Here is a 21,825-nt window from a genome sequence, read left to right as displayed (position 1 = left end):
TTAATGTTACAGGATATGCGAGAATAACATTTCCAAAGGAATGCTCTAATTTTAAATGTGTCCACAAGTGTTAATTATGGCAGCCCACTGTAACTGAGATAGATTTTGTCAAATGTTTATTACAGAAATTTAGTCTGGTTTTAGTCAAAAATCTATTCATTTAGTTTTAGTCAACTAAATATCAGAGGTGTAACTATACATCAGTCAACGTTAAGATATTGATTAAGTGATTAACGATCCAATTAGATTGATTCAAAATGAAACGTGGATCCGTAACATTTTTAAGATATGCCTTTAAGATATGAGACTATAATAATCAGGTGATACATTATTGTCATTATTATTGTTGTAAAATTAGAGGAATACTGTTTTTGATTTAAATTCCGGATACATGTAACAACTTAGAAATAAAATGGTAAAATCATATTTGAGGTTTTGTCTTTTTGTGAGTGCTAAGGACCTCAGCAGACGTACGAGGAAGCTTGAGGATTTGGAATTTTGCAGGAAAGGTAAAAAACTCTGGTAGCTGTAAAGACTGAACACAATCCTGACAATGGTTTAATGTTTCATAAACAAATCTTAATATGATGGTAGACATCAGCTTTGCTCTTTCCTCTGCTTTTACTAGCTTCTAGCTCCAGCCCTCAGGAAAACCAAATGCCTTCAAACAAAATAATCTCAGTGGAATTACCCAGTGTTGACAGTTGCTACTTAATAATAAAACCTAATTTAAAGAAATTTGAACTACATCTTTACAGAAGTTCAGAGTTGGCTTGCTGATTAAAATTTCAAAACCAATCGTGTTAATCACAGAAGTACAATCAAGTATTAAATAATAATGTATGGGTACTATAAAACTATAAAAGGGAAATTAGAAGTGCTGTGGTGGGCACAAAGCTCAACTGGAAGTGAGCTTCCAAACCATACTCTATCTACAGGACTCCATAAAACCTTAATTTGGCCCTATAAGCATGTTGTTAGGTATGCTAACATACATGGCAAGATAAGAAATAATGCAACGACAGCTTAAGACAGTAGAATGAAATAAAAAGTGAAAACCTGACATGAAATATACATAAAATATGAAACATTCCCTAAACTCTGGCCACCTTTTTATCTTCACATTTAGAGTATGCCATTAGATATTTATGTAACACTTTATACTTGCTGTCTGAAGTAAATGAAGATTTAGGTATTGAAAAGCTAATTACAGTCAGAGGAAGAAAGTCATTTTGTATGCTTCTAAGCAGGGATCAGGAACATTTCTTTGCCCTTAAAGTTATGGAAAAATACTTGAAACAGTAACTTTAAACATGACCTTTTCTAAACCAAAGTTTAAACACCTTTTAAGGCATAATCAAACAGCAGTATTTAACCATCCCAGTCGTTTAAAAAATGCTAACGAGCTTGCTGTGAATTAATGTCAGCTCAGCGCCTCTTTAAACATACAATATTGACAAAGCTAATGCAAACCAAGAGCTGCTTAGTTGAGAGTCAAGTGTTTTTCTCCTGTATAAATGAACGAAGCACTCCTATGGCTAGAAAAGAAAACTTTGCACATCCATTTGAATTGGCTTAAAAGCTACTTAGATAGAAGAGACAACATGTATTATTCCCCTAAGAGTGCAGCACGGTGGCAAGCTTTCACAATGACTGGAAGACGGCTTGAATCTCAAGACAAAAACACAGAGCTACAACAAAACATCCTTGGTTGGTTAAGATTATTCTTTATTATGAAGTGCCACAAAATGCTTTGTGATCATTGTGCTTACATTGTCTGAATACTGGCACAAAAAAAACTCACAGGAGATCCTCACTCTGGAATAGAGATCCAACCCTCCTGAGTTAAGGTATGTCAGATATCGCTATACAGCAGTAAAAACGTCTCAATCCAAAGGATTCTTTACAAACCCTCCTGCATTAAATGATTATTTAGGCTATCATCATTCTTTAACTCGGAAATACAAAAGAAGAAGAAGAGAGGTCAAGCTAGTACAATTTTTTTAATATATATAATTCTTCTCTACCTGATTTCTAGTTAGTTTCATTGTGCTACTTTCTTCAAAAGTGGAGATGACTACAATGGAAGTACTTAAAGAGGCCAGACCAGGAGCTCATCAGGAGACAGACTCAAGCAGACAGACTTCACGGTATATTCCTTCTGGTTTAATACCACTGAAAAGCCTCCGGAGAGTTTCAGCCAAACACCCAGAAGACAGTTAGAGAAGAGTGCAAAGTCTATCAACCAACTCTTTGAGACATGAAAGCAGGAAACATTGTCGGAGCCTTATCACATGTACTCAGACGCTGCAGAAGAGGTTGCTATGGCTGTTAAGAGCTCCTGATAATTACCACTTCCCTAATGGATTAGACCTTTGAGTTACGTTTAACAAATAGGGCTGTGTTATTGTTCTTTTTGTATGAATTTGCTATAAAAGCATTTTGATCACGTGCAATGTTAAAGCACAAAATTGTGTGTTGTCTGTGTTGTACATTAAAGACTTGCCCTAATTCCAAACTAAAAGTACACAAATTAGGCTTCAAAAAGTTAGATTACTAAACAAGACCCCAAACTCGCTGATTTATGTTCATATTTTAAAAGAAATAATAAGAGAATGTTTCCCCCTTTTGCCAAAGACAGATCAGAAAATCTCTCTCTCTCTCTCTTTTTGCTATCATTGTAACAAACATTTTAAAAAAAATCTGACTAACTTTAGACATTTGCCTTTAGACCCTCATTGCAAGTAAAGTACAATTTATGTAAGGTGTCTCTTCTCTGTCAGTTTATTAACCAGTTAAGAAAACTTAAATTATTCTATTAGTCCATGTAATCATTAAGATTTACCCAGTCAAAAACATCTTCAAACAGCACCAGTCTTCTGGAAGCAGTGTAATTATCGAAGCTCATGGATCCACATAACTGAACGTAATTGCAGGAAGATGTTGTTATTCCAAATGGCTTATCATCAGGCACTGTGTGCTTGCATGCATATGGATGCACTTCTTAACACATTTCTGAATGTTTTTGCGCAAGCCCACAATATGTACAAACTGTATAGTGTCACAGATTCACATAAATACACTCAAGAATGTATTTCTGTCTTCAGTCTGTCTCATGGGAAGCTCCATGAATCTGAAAAAAAAAAAAAAAGGTTTCTGAGCTGCAGAGATCTGGGTTCAGCATCACTGCTGTTGACCACCTACATTACAACCTAAATGATTTATGGGGTCAGAGCTGATTCGAGTTAACCTGTCTGTAGGTATATCACTCATAAAGTGAGCCTACGGGGTGGCCGAGTGGGGGCGAACGGGGGGGCTGCTGTAGAATAATCCGGACTCTGCTCCATGCAGCTGCAGCATGAAACTGTGAACTGTAATCAGAGCGGCCAGTCAAAGTGCAGCTTGCTTCTGTTGTTGAGCAATGCACGGTTTATGTTGAGGAAGCACTCAGGGGGAGATGGTTGAATAATGCATTGCAGTCAGAGCTGACCTCAGTCCAGCTTCAGCAATGCGCCAAACGTTACCTTGGTTTTTCCAATGAAGACATGCGGAGAGTTACACATCGTCTCTCGGTTTTGGATTGTGCACATCTCATGGCAAAATCCAATAAGATTGCTTTTAGTTTTTTTTTTTTTTTTACTGAATATCACAGCACAAATTCAAGTCAATCTCGATAAATAAGAAAATTGTGGAAAAATTAATTTATTTCAGTCATTTAATTAAAAAGAGAAACGCATTGATTAGACTCCCTGTATATTTTGTTATTTTTTGTCAATATTGATGCTTATAGTTAACAGCCAATGAAAACTATGTACTACCAGTGAAAAAGTATTTTAATACAGAAATGTTGTTATGTCCTTCACAATCATAAGGATGACTGCAGAACTGACAGCCCTACAGCAGATGCAAAAGAGTGCGGTGTCTCTGGAAGCACTGACTTCAGTCACAGTTCAGACTGTGAATCTTTCTAGCACTCTTGAATGGCCTTTGCTTGACAATCGTTTCGAGGCTACATGCATTAATGTTTTCCCTCCACTCAACTTTCCATTTATTATGCCTGGATCAAGCACTCTGTGAACAGCCTGTTTTCTTTATCGAAGACTTTTGCAACTTAAACATTTTGTAGAGGTGTCAAGACTGTCTGCTGAAAAACTGTCAAGTCAGCTGTCCAGTTTCTGAAGGTCATAATATAACCAGAGCTAGATACTTCTTCATTAGTTTCACTTTATTCAAACTAATAAACTTAAAATTTTCTGAGAAAATACATTTTGGCTTTTTCATGATCTCAGCAAATTAACAGAAATAGATGCCTAAAAAGTGTAACCCTGTTGTTTTTTTTTTTTTTTGTTCATTTGAGTTTCGTTTTCTGAAATGACTTACTGAAATATATTAACTTTTCCATGATATTGTCATTTTTGGAATGCAGCTGTGCATCAGTTGACTGGATGATGGAGTACATTGCAAAGTCCGTCATAATCACAACACAGTTATCCTACAATAGGCCCCACGCTCAGCAGGCAGCTGATCCCAGCCTCTCAAAGCCTACATCCTACATTAGTTCTACTCACTAAGAGGCAGGCAGTGCATAACAAGAAAGGAAAGACGGGACTTTTCTTTTCGTCACTCTAACACTACATTGGCATGATCCCTGATGTCTGCAATGTTAGTATTGTTCAGTTTATGATTATAGGTGAAGTAAAACATACCTGATTTTTCAAACTGCTATACAGTAGTAGGTAATACTTCATAACTTCATCATAAAATTTCATGCATTAGGTGATTATTGCTTTAAAGAGTCCTATGGAGGCTCCAAGAGAAAAATATTGCCCTCGGGTTCTATCTATAGGAATTTTGGCAAAAATTCATAAGCTTTTTTTCATGTGGTTGGCATAGGTTTCATTATGTTTCTTTTTTTGCATGCAGTAATGTTGATTTTAAAAAAAGGAGGTAAACAACATAATAGAAAAAAAGTGTACCCAAAAAAGTGACATATGCTTTGGCCTGTAGTGGTAAAAAGACATTTCCAGAACTTAAAGTGCAAATAAATAGCATCTGTTGTCATCAAATCAAGTAGAAATATACGACAAATAATAAAAAGGAAAATTGCCCAAATAAATAAATAAATACATAAATAGTTTTTTTACCTCAATAGTGGAGGGATTATGGTCACTTGGTGCAGCAGAGCATTATTAATACTATCCTCATTATTATTATTAATATTCTTATTACTACTATTCCCCCAAAAAAGCAGAATCAGAATGCAAAAAACACTTTCACTGCATTTCAGTGCATGGAGAAAACTAGTAGCTATATGAATGCTATTGTCTTTGTCATCATTAACATCATCATCATCAACATCATCATCATCATCAATGTTCCAAAATATATGCAGTCATATTATGTCTAGATGCCAAGTGGAAGCTGCGGTAATATTGATGTCTCTGTCCTCAACAGACGGAGAAAAAAAAAGGAGGTGAAGAGATTTCAAGGAAGTGCATGCGTCGATCAGTTAAATCCTTAAGAGGGAAAATCTCAAGGAGAAAAATTGTGCTATCTTCATCATATTCATCATTGTGGTCTGGCTCCGAGGGAAGGGAGATGGGGGCGGGGGGGTCTGAAGGAGGGAAGGCAAGGTCGCATTCTGACCAAAAATATACCGTCTGCAGTTTAGTCTTTAAGGATAATGGTAATTTGTGTCTGCAGTTTTGTCCCTCATTTGATCTCTTCGTAGGTTGTCATGCGTCTAATGGGCCGAGAGGGGAGAAGGGGCCTTTGAAGCAGGCAGACTCGTAGTGCTTGTTCAGATAACTCTTGAGTGCGAAGGTCTTGTTGCAGCGTTTGCATTTGAAGTGCTTGAAGGCCGAGTGGGTCTGCATGTGGGCGCGCAGGTTTGAGCGGTCCGCGAAGGCCTTCCCACAGTGGGCACACCCAAAGGGTTTCTCCCCAGTGTGGGAGCGCATGTGACCCTGCAGGAGCCACGGCCGGCTGAACGCCTTTCCACATACGTCACACTTGTGCTTGAGGTCATGAGTGAGCAGGTGCATGGCCATAGCGGGCATAGACACGTACACCTTCCCACAGGTGGGGCACTTCTTTGCCAGCTTGCTGTCAAGCGAGCGGTGTGTCTGTTTGTGCCGGCTCAGGTTGGAAGACGTGGCATAGGTTTTGCCACACTCATTACAGGTGTGCCTCTGGATGGTCCGGGGGCTGCCAAGGGCTTTTCTTCTCGAACGGCCGTCGGTGATGAAGAAGGCATCGACCGTGTATCCCTCGCTCACTGCGGCGTCGCCGTTGATGTAGCCATCCGTGATTTCTGAGCCTGGGCTGTCCGGAGACTCTGAGTCGGGGGCACCGTAGTCGCTGTGGATGCCGTCATAGAGGGGATCAGGAGAGGGCACCTTGATGCCACCATCACTCTCACCATCATACGCGACAGGACTGATGTAGTCACTGATGTAGGCAGCTAAGGTGGAAACAAGAAAATAGTGTTACACCCACATGGGAGTCAAAGTTAGGACAGAGACATATAGCACTGGATTAAAATCACTATTCCTGAAGCATCTGTGCTATATTTGTTATACACCACACTGCAAAAACGGATCTAAAACCAAGTAAAATGTTCTTAAAGTTAGTTTATTCGTCCTTGATTCAAGCCAGTAAATAAGATTATCTGCCAATGGAATGAGTATGTTTGCCCCTAAAATAAGATAATTAGACATCCTGCACTTGAAATAAGATGATGGAGATGAATTGTTCCTATTTTAAGTGGAAAAATCTTATTCCATTGGCAAATCATCTTATTTACCTGCTCAAATCAAGGACTAATGCACTCATTTTAAGAACATTTTACTTATTTCTAGTTCCGTTTTTGCAGTGCAAAGAAAATCGATGTGCTCTGTCTTGCAACCTATTTATATCCTTTGAAGTTTCACACATTTAGTAACATTACAACTTCAAACTTCAATGCATTTTATTGTGGCATGTTCCAGAACCACACAAAATAACACATAATTGTGAGTTAGAAAGAAGGGATACATGTTTTTTTAAAGGTTTTCACAAATGCAAATCTGAAAAGTGTGGCATGTCCTTCTCCTGACTCCTTCCCAAGTCAATACTGTCAGGAAGCAATTTTTGCTGCAATTATAACAGTTTGGCAGTATGCCTCTGACAGCTTTTACACATCTAGAGATTTTAATTGTTGTCCATTTTTGTCTGAAAAATAACTCAAGGTCATCTGTGAACAAACATTTCTTATTCTTTATGAATATCCTCATCTCAACTGCTCCATTGTATATCTGGCTGTATGTTTAGGGCTATTGTCCTGCTGGAAGGTGACCCTCCACCCCGTCACAAGTCTTTTGCAAACGTTAACATCTTTTCTTCCTGTGTCTTGCCAAGGGTTTAGTTACATCCATCTTCCTGTTGACTCTGAGTACCTTCCCTGCTGTTTCTGAAGAAAAGCATAAACATAAGTTGATGCTGCCACCAGAATGTTTCTAGGTGTGAATGGTGGTATTCACGGTGATATGCAGTTAGTTTTTTCCACTACGCATTGCAGTTTGGATGAAGGCCAAAATGTTCTAATTTGGGTCGTGTCTAACCAGAGCACATTCTTGCATGTGTTTGAGATGTCCCCTTTTTTCATGGCTTTTTCACCACTTTTTCATAAAGGACACATTTGTCATGTACATGACTGTTAACAAGTTCTCCTCATTGAACTGTGGAGCTCTGCAACTCCTCCAGAGTACCATAGACCTTATGACTACTTTTTTGAGTGATGCTCCTTTTGCCTAGCCTGTCAGTTTAGGTAGATAACAATGTCTTCAGAATCAGAATCAGAATCAGAAAATACTTTAATGATCCCAGAGGGAAATTATTGTTTTAGTACAACCGGCATCACATACATCACAAACATTTCAGGGGGGGGGCGGGGGACGATTTACTGAGACCATGCTGCCAAGGACACTACTATGCCCACAGGTCGCTGCCATTGAATCTGTGTAAAGATAGAAAGCCACAATAGGGGAGAAGAGGGAAAAAAAGACAAATAAAACACACCCTGTCCTCTCTCTGTACAGTGTGAGATATCTGACAAAAAAAAAAAAAACTTGTGCATGAGAAGCATAAATAAGACATGATAGTCTAGATGTTTTTCTTATGGATTAAGCTGAAGTCTATATGTCCAAGGCTCAAGATTTAGTCTTATAACTCAACCCTACTTTTATTCCAAACATGTCTGCTGTGTTCATTGGTTTTTATGATGCTGTTTGTTTACTAATTGCCGCTAACAAACTTTTGAAGCCTTCACAGAACAGCTGTATTTATGCTGGGAGGAAATTACATCAAAATTAATGTATCAACTAATGGTTGCTTGGGTGACTTTTAGAGAAAATTTATTGCTCTGATTAGGGGGATCAGAGTAAAGGGGACTGCATACAAATGCAAGCCACACTTGCCAAATAGTAATTAATTAAATTGTTGGTAAATCAGATGCCAGTTTCCCTCTATTTGTGTTGGTCTATTTGAAAAAATTACATTAAAATGCATTGAAATAGTAGATAGTAATGTAACAAATGTGAACAAGTTCAAGTTGTAAGATTCTTTTGCAAGGCACTGTATAACAAGGCTGTCAGTCAAGGAAAAAGAGGCATACTAGCGAAATCATCTGCAAACTGTCAGAGAACCACAGTTTAGATAATAATAATAATTCTTATTAATTACTGTGCATATGGCTTCCTGGGACAAAGCAGCAGCATCAGTGAGCTTGGATTAAAACCATTAAAATCCTATAGACAGCAGTTTATGAAAAACTGTAGCTTCTACAGTGCATCTGTCTTGACATGCACACTAAAACAACACAAAATGTACAAAAACTAATAAAGCAGGAATTTGTTGAGTCTTTAAACTAATAGTTATTCAGTTTAGGTGCAAACAGTAGTTGAAATGTACAACAGTGCTCCACTGTTGATTTCAAAGTGTAATTTCGGAAAATTGTGGTCATTGCATGAGGCAGTACAACAAATTTGTTAGCACCCTATTCTGTTTAAACCACAATAACACACAAGCCCTGAGGCACTCAATGAAAAAAGCAAAAAGGAATTTAGCAAATGTATAAAGATAAAAACATAAGAAGATCTAGAAATGTGGTACCAGGGAAGGAATTGTTTGGTATTGACAAATATAAAATTAACTATAATTAAGGTCTATAAAATTTACTTAAGTGTTAAAAGGGGCGATAAAAAGTGAAACGTTACTGGTTCTTAAGTCTGATGTAGTGTCAATTAGGTGAATATAATTCTACATTTACAAATATTAAAATAATAAAGTGTTTAAAAGCATCAGGTGTGAAAGCATGCCCCCAGTGACAGCTGCAGTCTTTCAGTATCTGTGCTGTCGTAATGCGGCAGCAACTGTATCCAGGTCCTGCATAACAGGCAAAGTGTGGAATCAACGTACAGTCAGTGAAACAGCAGTAACAGCACTTCATTTCAGCATGTGTCAAACAGCTGGTAAAATAATCTGAATTTCCTTTTCATGAGATCGAGCATCTGTCTCTCCTCCTGTACACCTGTGACCAGGAGAGGGTGTTTGAAAGGATCCGCAGTGTGAGTCCTGAGCTAATTTAGCAATACATCTCCCTTCGGCCCTCAAGACCTGCAGTTAAAAACACTTCCCTTGTAAAAGATGAATGCACACAGGCTGACACTAAACTTGAGGGAAAAGAAGTTGATTTACTGTGTGAAAACAAGAATCAGCACCACGGACAAATCCAGTGCGGAACAGGGTCAACAATACAGTGACCACTGTCCCGCTGTGCAGCGTCAGTCGATGCAGAGACCTGGTGGTTTATGCTTTTCTTTATTAGAATGTTGCATCAGACCAAATAAAAAAGCTAAATTTTTCAAGCAGAAATGGGGGCTTTATAGAAAGTATGTTTAAAACCAGCTTATAGATTGACAGCACACAGGCTTAAATCGGAGGCAACTGGACTTTCGCTCAGTTCTTTCTGAAAACGTTTCGACACCTCTCCAGGAGTCTTTGTCGATTCTGGTGGCTCGCACTTGAGCAACCTGCAGATGGTGCACCGCTGTTTTTAAAAAGGACATAGAGGCCCATCCTCCTAGGTGCATTTTCAGTCAGACGCAAATCAGTGACTCACCTGCCACTGACCTGGGTCGGTGGAAGCTATTGCTTGGTGTGAGGATGTCCATGTCCTTTAAAAACAGCAGTGCACCAACTGCAGGTTGCTCAAGTGCAAGCCACCAGAATTGACAAAGACTCCTGGACAGGTGTCGAAATGTTTTCAGAAAGAACTCCAATTTAAGCCTGTTTGCTTTTGCGATAACCCGCAATTGCTTTACAATTTGGGACAGCTTAAAGATTTTTTTTTTCATAAGGTGCTTTGAATCTGACAAACAAGCCTTTTAGAAATACATCTTCTAATTTAATGAATATGGCTGTATTATAATGGGATGCAAGTATAAACTGGTGGACTCTGTTTTGTAGATATTTAATATCATTCCATTTTATTTAGGGGAATTTGAGAAAAAAATAATTTAATTTGAATTCATCCAATACCTTATTTCCAAAAAAAAGATGAAAACATGTATCATAAATTTTATCAGGTGAAAACTAATAGCTTTAAGATGACAAAATGTGCACAATTTCTATATGTGTAAATAAATTTTTTAAATACACTGTGGTAAAAACATTTTGGAAAGATTTAATACATGCTTTTGGTGCAAATCTAGTCAATGAAAATCACACACATACAATATGACATAGATCCACTTCAATTTAAGTTTGCTTTAATGATGGTCCACACTTTGCCTACAGGTGTTTCTAAACAGACAGGTCCACAAATATCCAGTAACACGGAATAATAGTTGTAATCATGCCAATTTTTTAAACTTCCACCTCTTCTATGCCACTACTAAAACCATTCCTTTAAATGTCTAAAATAAAGACAACTTTATTGAAAACACAAAATCAGAGTAGTCTTATTTGGTCAACGTAATCTCGATTAGATTATGATGACAACTTTCTATTCATTTGATGATGCATCTTTAGATGTTCTACTTGTTGCATGGTAGTGAATAATGTATTTTTAGGTTTTGTTTCACTCTCAGGAAAGATTATGAATGGAATGCAGAAGTAACAAATTCCACATGGAAAACATATCTGTTTACAGATGATAACAGCAATTCATAGTCCCATGAGAATACACACTGCCGACACATACACAGAGGTGGAAGACGGATGGGGTATAAATATAAAAAAGGAATCTAAAAGGCGGTTTGTTCAGGCAGAAAGTCTTTCCTAAAATGGTCCTCTGTAGTGGGGCTGTTTGAAGAAGCTGCTTTGAGCTGCTAAAATCAGAGGTAAGAGATGGAGACAAAAGGTTACTGAGACAGACTGCACTACACACAGCTCTTTAGTGTCAAACCTGGCAGGTTGTTGAGTTTGTTAACCTTGACATTAAAACCCTTTTTTGCTTCAGGAGCACAGGATTTCTGCCATAGAGGACGCATGTTACCGTGCAACAATCTGTCATTGACTCCCAGCTGGAAACAAAGGCGTTCATTCTGTGACGCATAAGATTAAAGTATGAGGGCATGTTTGCAGCCCTCATATAGTGAAAAATAATGAACTATGTTATGATTATAGCAAGGACCTTATTAAGGAACAAGGTCTTATTAAGCAACAGAAATGTGATGTTTAAGCAAAAAGTATAAAATAAAATAACATTTGTAAACTTAATCACCATAGTCTAAAACAACACACCTTTTTAAGAAAAAGCTTTTTCAAAAGCATGCAATAAACTATTTTGTTTAAAAAAAAAAACATGGATTTTTTATATTTATTTCATTAGTTATGTTTAACCTTGTTAAAATAGAGAAAATTAGTTAGTTCTCTCCTTTTAAAATGTGTCCTCATGTGACAGTTTAACATTATGGCAGCTGTTGCAGATAGAGGGTGAATCATTCAGAGCAAGAAAACCAGCGTGCAAAAAAATATGCCAGCGCAGCAAAAATAGAGCAGTAACACCTGGTGCTCGGAAACGGTATAGAGCATGTCAGAGGATCAGCCTCCGGTAAGGTCAGCTTAATATACAATCATGTCTGATAATAGCAGTGGCTTTGGAGCAGCTCATTGCATTGTTAAACGTAAGATAACAAATTGCTGATTAAGCTGTTAATGTTGCACCTGTTGTAGTGAATCATGTGAGCATGGTGTAAATTAAACAAATTTAAACAAGGATCAATTGTCTGATTATTATCTACAACCTCCAAAGAGGTGGTTTTGATGCATCTCCACCCAAGCATCGAAAGTCATGCATTTTACTTTGACAGAGGTAAGCAACTAAAAGCACACGGGCTGGCTTTATTTTTTGCCATTACTTATTATTCTGTGTGGGAGCAAGAAGGTCCCAGCTGAGCATTAGGAAGGATCAGTGAAGCATGCAAGAAGCTCTTGATTGAGTTAATTTCACAAGTGACCTTTACGCAGCTCAACTCTAGGAGCAGACAAATTGGTATAGGATAAAATCCAGTAAAGAAAGTCCTATATTTTGTGGGTGTGGGGACATTAAGACTATAACTGACGGGTCTTGAGTAATTTATTGTCCCTCTTAGAATCTGCTTGTCTGATCTCTTTCAGCTCTGTGGAGCTAACATCACTCACAGGCTGCTGTATAATCTATCATTGATATATTTTTATAGCTGATTGAGAGAATGAGAGATAAGTAAGTGGTAAAGACCATGTGATAACTCTATGCTGTCTGAAGTTATTCTCTAATAATTGATCATGCAGACTGTCTCACTACAACACCCATGAAGGTTTTGAAAGGGAAACTGACTGAAAGTGGATTAGTTATAAAAAATCAACAACAATATGGTAATATTAAAACATGTCCCACTTAATGAAATTGATGCAATAAAACATGTCATTTTGATTATACACTGATCAGGCATAACATTATGACCCCTGACAGGGGAGGACAGACACAGTTATTATTTTTCCATCACAGTGTCTGTTTGTGATTGTAAGAAAAAAGTGCATTCAGTTTTTAAACTAAAAAAAACTGTCATAGTTATTAAAATTGCATCGTTGAAGTTGATGATGCAAGCCTCAAGGGCAAGCTCAGAATCAAACTGGCAAGATGACTTAGTCATAGCATTTCCAAACCTCCAGCTCTTGAGGATAGTTACCTACTTGTAGAGGTCAGCATCTCTCTAAGTAGTCCAAAAAAGCACTATTTATGAATGCATGTCTGGGACAGTGTTGCTACTGGGGTGGGGGGGATAACAGGGCCAATAGCCTTTCATAAAATTTGCCACCCCAAATCTATTGTATATGTACGTTTTTATTTAGACCTAAAATTTAAAGATAAGTGATTAATGTTTAATGAGTTGCAACACATATTCATTTATTAGTTTACTTCTTCTGATTACGTGGTTTTGCATCTCTCCCTATTCATCATACTAGAGTATGATATCAACCATCACCACCTACGTATATATGACATTTCCATCATAATAATTCTGCTTCCCCACCACCAACTACCATACAGGCTCCCAAAAACTGACACCCATATCTCAAATACCGTACAGGCACACCTGCACAAACACAACAGACTTAACTATTAGAACCTATAATTTTTCTTTGTAGTCACTGTAGCCATACATATTTGCCTTATTGTTTTTTTTGTTTTTTTTACAGTGGCATGTTTCCATCTGATTCACTGCCTGAGATTTTACAAAAAACAGTGCAGCTATATTGCTTGTTGAGGTGTGTGTTGACAAGTCTTCTAAGTCGCAAAGTATGTACTCTGGTTAGATTTGCACACCCACATGTCCCAAACAAATGCTCGGTGTCATTTCTTCTGCATTTAATCTAAAATGTTTAGGCAGAGGTAAAGCCCCGTTTTTAGTGGGGCAATAACATCAGGGCAGGAGTTTCTAAAACTACTGTTGGAAAAGTTGTTCCAGTTTGTTATGCATGTGGCTGTATACTAGCCGAGGTGCCCCTGATGGTTATAATGTTATGCTTCATTGGAGTAGTTTAGATATACTTTATATTTCACACAGTGTTGGTCTGTGTGTAAATTTTAACCCCCAGCTCTAACGTGTAAGTGCCTGGTGACGATTTAAAACAGTCACAAAACGGAAATCTTTCCAAGACACAACAGGTAAACCCACCTCTTTGTCTCATGCATTATAGACCAGCCTTATTACAGAACCCCCCCCCCCCCCCCCCTCCTCTCCTGACTGCATCCCCCTCCTCCTCCTCCCCCTCCTCCTCACTGGAAACGATCTGTATGTGAGACACCTGTTAGTCCCGCACTGTGTAGGCAGCCTGACCTACCTTTGTCATGCAGCCGCAGGCTGAGGTCCGTCCTGTGCCGGTAGGCGTGTTCCAGGTCCGCCCCGGTGGAGAAATCATCCAGTTTCACCTTTTTCACCAGGAAAGACCTTGGCATGGTGGTGAGAGACGCCGGCACGCTCGCGAGCACGCACGCTCCCACAAACACAACGTACACGCGGACGAAGCGACACACACACACGCGCGCACTCTCTCGCGGATGGAAAGCCGATCGCCGACGGCCTGGCCAGCGTGGCGATCCCGTTCGTCAACACGCGGAGCAGAGGGGCCGATTGTCTTCAGGTTGCGGTGGGAACCGAGCTGCCGAGTGATCCGGTTAAAATAGTTTTTTGTTCTGCTTGAGTGTCCCTGCCTGGCCCTCAGTCCACCTGCATGGAAGGCAGGGAATGCAACTTCAGCACCGGACAGCTCCCACCGTAGGGAGGAGGAGGGGGGTGCCTCGTGCGTTTTGCGTTCGCGGACAAACGGAAGACCGAGGGCTCTTGAACAATACAAAAATAAAAGAAATAAAAGGCGATGGAAGACACCCCGCTGAGCTCGGGCCTTTTTGAAGAAGAAATTGGGGAGGAAGAGGGGGAGGATGAGGGAGGGATGCGAAGAAAACAAGAGGTTTAAAAATATATAAGAATAACTTAGGATGCTTTTATTTAAAAAAAATCCTTTTTACGAAAAAATAGTCCTTTAATTCCCTTTAAGTCAAAGAATTGTATAAAAAAGATGACTACGATGAATCAACAGATTTCCCTCTTTCTCTCTCTGGATCCCTCTCTCTTCACTCTCTTCCCCTCGCCTCTCTCTTTCTGCAGCTTCGAGCTGTTCCCGCGAGTGTGCCGTCTCGCGATCAGCTGTTGGCATTTATATGGCGAGAGAGTGAGAGAGAGAGAGAGAGAGAGAGGGAGAGAGAGGGAGAGAATGGAGGGATGGATGGATAGACACAAGGGTGGAGAGAGTGCTTAATTTAATCCATCCCGCATCCCCTGGGAGCGGCGACTGGCCCGGATGATTTATTGAAGCTGTTATCACCCCCTCTTTCTCTTTCTTTCTCTGTCTTTCACTCTCCTTAGCTCTCCTTCTCTTCAGTGTGTGTGTGAGTGTGTGTGTGTGTATGAGAGAGAGAGAGAGAGAGAGAGAGAGAGAGAGAGAGAGAGAGAGAGAGAGAGAGAGAGAGAGAGAGAGAGAGAGAGAGAGAGAGAGAGAGAGAGAGGGAAAAAAAGACGCCATGTTTTGTGAAGATAAGAATGGAAATTATTTTTTCCAAGCATTCGTCGATTTAGCTATCTCAATGTGAAACATGCTTTTTAAAGATATTTTCATTGTTCATAATTTTTGGGGACTGCATTTTTTTTCTCTCCCTGTTAAGCCTATTTTAGTTGTTGTTGTTTTTTTTCTTCTTTTTTTTTTCTTTGCGATGACAAGGATTTTAAAGGGGGATATTAACTGGCATGCTGAGAGCTTAGTAATTATCATTAATGTAGCCCTGAAGGCAAAGAGGGTGTAGACCAAATGGAGTGTTTTACAGTAGCCTAACCACCGGATTAATATGGAGGTAGGGTAATGTCTGCTCGAGGGTCACACCGGGTTCACTTACAACTTTTACTGGAAGATTTTATGTGGGAAAAACAAACATAAGTCAATATAGTAATGAATGAACTTTTTTCAGTGTAACTGGCTGCTTGTTTTCTTCAACTCTTCTGTTCTCTGATTAGCCAGAGATCTTTTAAAATGAAAATGAAAATAATGTAAATGTGGCATATGATTAAGTTTTAATCTATACACCCTTATGTATTGATTAAAAACAGTTTTCTTACGTTACATGTTTCTGACTGTTTTTCTTTGGACACAGAGATACCTTTTCTTAAATAACTGTAACTGCATTTTAATGTTTATGCACAACACATACTGCTAAAAAAAATACCTGCTTTGACTTTTTACACATGCCCTACAAAACATTTCTCTCAAAGTGGTTAAGCCATTCCTAAGACCTGAAAAACAAGTCATGAACAAGCTCACAACAGATGCTAGAGGCAGTTTAAGCTGCTACCTTTCTAACTTGATGCAGCAAATAGCAAGCTGCTGTGCTAATGCCAGCTTATACTACTGAACACACTTACTATTCAATTCAATTGTAGTGACTACAATACTTTAGTGGCTAACAATCAATAAACATGTCTTGAAAAATCCCAAAACTTTTAAAGAATAGTTCACATGAAATTTAAACTGCTAGTTTTCTTATTTCTGGTACTGTGCTGCAGTGCTGATGCTGGTTTATACATAACCGGAAATATTAAGGGAAGATTTGGTATCAGTTGTGCTTTTGGCTTCTCTCACTACACCATTTTACAAACTCTTGTAGTATCAGTTGTTGGTGGGGTAAATCTGATCCTTTTTTTACATACTTAACAAATCAAGAAACAGATAATGGAGAATCTTTTTTAAAAAAGTGGTTTATGATGTTCCCACTGATACAACAAAACATGCAGGTAAATTTTGCTTACTCCTCTTGCAAAGGGCACAGCTGATAGAAAGTGCTATAACTGCACATTTCTGTTTTAACTTTAAACATCTCCTTTTAATATGTTATGTCTGTTTCTTAGCATTCATCTATAGGTTGATTACATTTATTAGATTGTCTAACTTTCCTGTTAAAAACTTTATGAATATGTAGAGAACTATTACTTTAATTCAATTCAATTAAATTTTATTTATATAGCGCGAAATCATGAAACATGTCATCTCAAGGCACTTTACAAAGTCAAGTTCAATCATATTATACAGATTGGGTCAGATTATACAGATTGGTCAAAAATGTCCTATATAAGGAAACCAGTTGATTGCATCAAAGTCCCGACAAGCAGCATTCACTCCTGGGGAACCGTAGAGCCACAGGAAGAGTCATCTGCATTGTACATGGCTTTGCTGCAATCCCTCATACTGAGCAAGCATGAAGCGACAGTGGGAAGAAAAACCACCCATTAACGGGAAAAAAAAACCTCCGGCAGAACCGGGCTCAGTATGAACGGTCATCTGCCTCGACCGACTTTATGCAGCCTTGAAACCCAAAAAGACATAATTGATTAGATGCAAACCCTACGACTTCTTATCATATATAATTTAGGTTAAGTGGGGCACAAAAACTCAACATCTTTTAGCAGCGACTAATTTTTCTGTGATTAATACAACCTGACTTTGATAAATTGTAAATAAAACATAAGTTAGCATAAACCAACACAGAAGTGCCATGTAATATGGGCTAAATATAACAATTTTCATGCATAAAATTACAAATAAAGGCTCACTCATTGTTTAGTTATTGAACAGAAAGGATTCACATCAGTCCTTCAGTGAGCTAGCAAGGACAACCAACACTAGATGGTTGCACAATATCCAGCACAACGGAAACGTAACATGTGCATTTCCAGGTGTTTTTATTGGACGATCCGAGCTTGGGGCCATAGTATTTGTGCCCCACGGCTGTCTATTGAGAGCATGTTGGGCATGCGCACTGCCATTTTAGATGTTCATTATTTAAACAAACGTTGGTGGGCCAGCCTCAATATCAAGGTGCCTCTCAGAGGATCTAGCCTACTGAGCTTGTCAGTTTTCTGGCAGACCTAGATCTATAGACAGAAATGTGTGTAACAGAATTTTGTTGGTAAGGGAATCGATCTTTTACAATAAACAACTATCCTGTCCCACTGATTATTGTGAACATAGAGCTCCACAGCGACCTCTGGTGGGACCTGGCCTCACTCCCCCTAAATGCAGAGACGCCACAGATTTTTAGGATTATTGTCATCAATTGTTTTCCCTTCCATGCATACAATTTCGTCCACAATTGTTTATACTCTGGGCAGATTTAGGTTTAAAGTAATCTTTTAATGTCATTGTTACGCCCCCTCTGTCTAGGGGTTCAGAGGAGGTAACAAAACTGTGTCCAGAGAAGCGGAGTGGCATGTGAAAGGGTTTATTAACAGAGAAAGGGTTTTACAATAACCAAAACATAATACTCTTAACTCTTAACTCAATTAATTGAACCAAAGAAAAGGGCTAATAATTTTAGGGATGTTGAATACAAAAGAAAATACATAAGGTTCAACAGGTCAGGTTAAAGATAACTCAAACCACCCAAGAGGACTAATAGAGAAAATAAAAGTACACACAAAGGGAGCCTCAAAACCTCCCAAAAATGAGCTATGAGCCACTACAAGGTCATGCTTCAACAAAAACAAAAACAGCTTAACAACCAAAGCCAGCACAAGTGGTTTAAACAACCCAATGCAACCAAACAGCAAAGGCGGGGAAAAGACAACTTCACAAGTAGCTTCCTACTAGCTGTCCTCCCCCTGAAGGAATGAGTCCAAGAGTCTTTTATATGGTGCAGGTGGGCCTCATCAGGGGCCTGATTGGCATGGCAGTCCTGTGCTGGTCCAATGCGGTAGCAGCTCCTTGGCAGCCAATCAGGAAGGTGTTCTCCCGCAGTGGAATCTGCATAATTAATAGAAGCCTGCACAGTCTCAAGAGGCCAGGGGCCGTAACAGTCACCAACATATTTCTTTTGACTAGTTTCAATAGAATCTGTGGAGGAATCTATACGTTAGAGTGATCACATGGAGGCCTGCAGCCCTTCCATAGCTGATCAACAATAATAATAAGAGTTTTATGACTAAAATAGCAATAAATATTTAAAATATTTAAAGAATTTTCAACTCACCATTTAATTAATAAAATGTCTAAGAAAAACAGATCAATTCTGTGTTTTCAGGACATACAAATACTCCTTTTGCTTTTGTATCTTTTGAAAGATGCAGATCGGTTGTGGCAGATGGCCATTCATGCTGAACCTGGTTCTGCTGGAGGTTTCTTCCTGTTTTTAAGTGGAGTTTTCCTTTCCACCGTTGTTACATGCATGCTCAGAATGAGGGATTACTGCAAATTCAATGACTGTCGCTACACACTCTTTCAAGAGGAGTGAATGCTGCAATGACTCGATGCAATCTGCTGGGGTTCCTCAGATAGAACATTTGTAACCAATCTGTCTGTATGATTCAATAAAAGTGCCTTGAGATGGCACGTGTTGTGAATTGATGCGATACAAATAAACTGAATTGAATTGATCCCAGTCTCACTTCCTACGGGACACAAATGTCTTGTTTGAGTGAAAAGAATTTAAAATCTAAATCTGCTAGGACTATAAATAATTTGGGGCTTTACTGTACCTTTCATCATCAAAGCCAGAACGTTGTATTTGAACACCATTAGTCCACAGGTGTCTTTTTACCTAAAAAACAACAGGCTTGGTTTGGTGTTCTGGAAATTAATATCGACGCAATGGTACAGAAAACATATTTTTGATGTGACTAATCTATGAGTATAATTGGTACAGATGTACCCACACACCAGACTGCAGCACTGCTACTCTGGAGCCTATATGAACCTTACTGGAAGTATTTGTTATCAAATAAGCGATTTGTAGCAATCCAGTGAACTATTCTCAAAAGGTTTCTTCAGTTTTCTAGACCTCAGATGTCAACCAATTATTCTAGTAATATAACGTGAGCAAGTTGCTATTAAAGGATATTTCCGTTTGACCTGATGCACTCTTGCTTTGTCAGCAAACTATTTAAATTTTTAAGTTCAGATTGTTTTCCTACAGAAGCCCCTGCTGCTGCTTTGCAGGGACATGGTTAAGGAATTTGTGAAACTTTGAAATCTGCAGCATCTATCCTTTCTGTGTGATGACTGTGTACAATGTCTGGCCTTAACAAGCTGACTGAGCTCTGTGAGCTTAAATCCCTTAGGTTGCTCAAATGTTTGCACAACACCCCTTTCCTAATTCTTTCTTCAAACTTGCACCAAACAAAAATCATTCAGTAGTCATTCACAAAATATGAAACTGAATAAAACCTGTATATTACACCTCTTGTGTGCATGTTTTTGCTTTGTTTCTTGGCCTTATATGACAGTACACTGACAGGAAATGTGGTTGAGAGAAAAAGGGGAAGACATGTGGCAAAGCTCCATGGGCTGAGAGTTGAACCCAGGACAGCCATGTTCAGGGGACTGAAGCCTCTGAACATGAGGCACATTTTTTTACCCCTGCACCACCATCGTGCCTCCTCTTCTTTTTAATTAATCGATCAAATCTGTCACAAATATATTCAAAGTTATTTGAAAATTTGGCATTTCAAACAAATTGATATTATTATCCACACATGTACATATGCAGAGATTTATTTGCACATATTTACATTTTTTATGCCAGATGTTTCTAAAGTGGGGGTTGGGACCCCCAGAGGGGGTCAGGAGACACCTCACGGGGGTCCCCAGATGATTTGCTGACAATGTGCCAAAAAGATGTAGTATTTCCTTAATTGTGAAACGGATACCAAAGTATAACTTTACAACATACTCAAGAAGTATAACAATACTACTTTTTCCCCTTAATTTATTCTCCCCACCCACCCCTCCAAAAAAATTAGAAAAGTGTAATTTTGGGGGTTGCAGGCTGAAAAGTTTGGGAACCCCTGTTTAAGGGCAATGTTAAACTCGTGGAGTTTTATATCACTGCTATACCTTAAAACCATGCACAGACATTAATTAGAAAGGTCCTTGCACTGCAAATAGACGCATATGTTCAGACATATATTTTTAGGTATGTTAGTCACTTTCCACTTAGCAGAATCTTTATTTTTTGTGTTCGTATTTAATCTGGTGCTTCAGTGTTGATATAAATTAAGTCAGAATCGTTGCCAGCAAAGCAGATGGAGACAGACAGCAGAGATGTCAAGTTAAAGAAGCAGAATGAGGATGATCTGCAGAGAAATGAAGGTGATGCTTCTGAGTTTATTTAGTTGGCAGGGATGATGACAAAGGTGATAATGATGAAGATAAGCTAAGTGAGGTGTTATTTCAATGATGTAAATCTGATGCAGGGAGTCGTATGTATTGTGTTTGAAGTCAGTATGTTGCATTGTTACACAGTTTGTGTTTCTATAGATTGCAGCCAATGTGATGGGAAAAATATGTGTGTATTCAATGTTTTTGATGATACATCATGACTGGGAGAGCTTTGTGTTTGTGTGTGCGTGTTCCTACCCGTCCATCTGTTGTTCTTAATCAGGAGGAGAGCAGATGAGTCCCGTCACCTGGAGACTGGCTCAGGGAGGTCCAATTAAACACACAAACACGCACAACTGGCTGACGCACAATACACAAACGCCTATATAGCGAACTGCCAGTTGACTAAAATAACCCCCAACATTAACAACATATTTCATCATCATTAGGGCCTGTGTGGATACACATTTACAGCCCGACAGGCACACACGTGGAGAGAAATCACACATAGTCTGTAAAAACATGAGTATACACAGACAATGTAAATGATTTATGTAAATATGACGCATTTAAAAGCAGTGAGTGGCAATCCATAACATATTT

General features: G+C 38.8%; 1 protein-coding gene across 1 annotated transcript; it reads right to left on the bottom strand.

Annotated features, from left to right (window-relative positions):
• Positions 1 to 1,707: 1,707 nt before the first annotated feature.
• Positions 1,708 to 15,247, bottom strand: LOC105929800 (transcriptional repressor scratch 1). The gene is made up of 2 exons (XM_012867711.3): positions 14,368 to 15,247; positions 1,708 to 6,463 (listed from the first exon to the last, which is right to left on the bottom strand). The coding sequence occupies exons 1-2, from the start codon at positions 14,480 to 14,482 to the stop codon at positions 5,736 to 5,738; spliced, it is 843 nt and encodes a 280-aa protein (XP_012723165.1). The 5' UTR covers positions 14,483 to 15,247; the 3' UTR covers positions 1,708 to 5,735.
• Positions 15,248 to 21,825: the final 6,578 nt, after the last annotated feature.

The sequence above is a fragment of the Fundulus heteroclitus genome, chromosome 3, assembly GCF_011125445.2.
Source record: "Fundulus heteroclitus isolate FHET01 chromosome 3, MU-UCD_Fhet_4.1, whole genome shotgun sequence".
In the NCBI taxonomy this organism is placed as follows: Eukaryota; Metazoa; Chordata; class Actinopteri; order Cyprinodontiformes; family Fundulidae; genus Fundulus; species Fundulus heteroclitus.
The sequence above is the reverse complement of the archived record's forward strand: the minus strand, read 5'-3'. Positions and strand labels throughout refer to the sequence as shown.

Coding starts and splice junctions, on each gene's coding strand:
- LOC105929800 (XM_012867711.3), bottom strand. CDS start 14,482: ATGCCAAGGTCTTTCCTGGTGAAAAAGGTGAAACTGGATGATTTCTCC. Junction 6,464..14,367: donor CCTGCGGCTGCATGACAAAG/GTAGGTCAGGCT, acceptor TTTCCACCTTAG/CTGCCTACATCAGTGACTAC.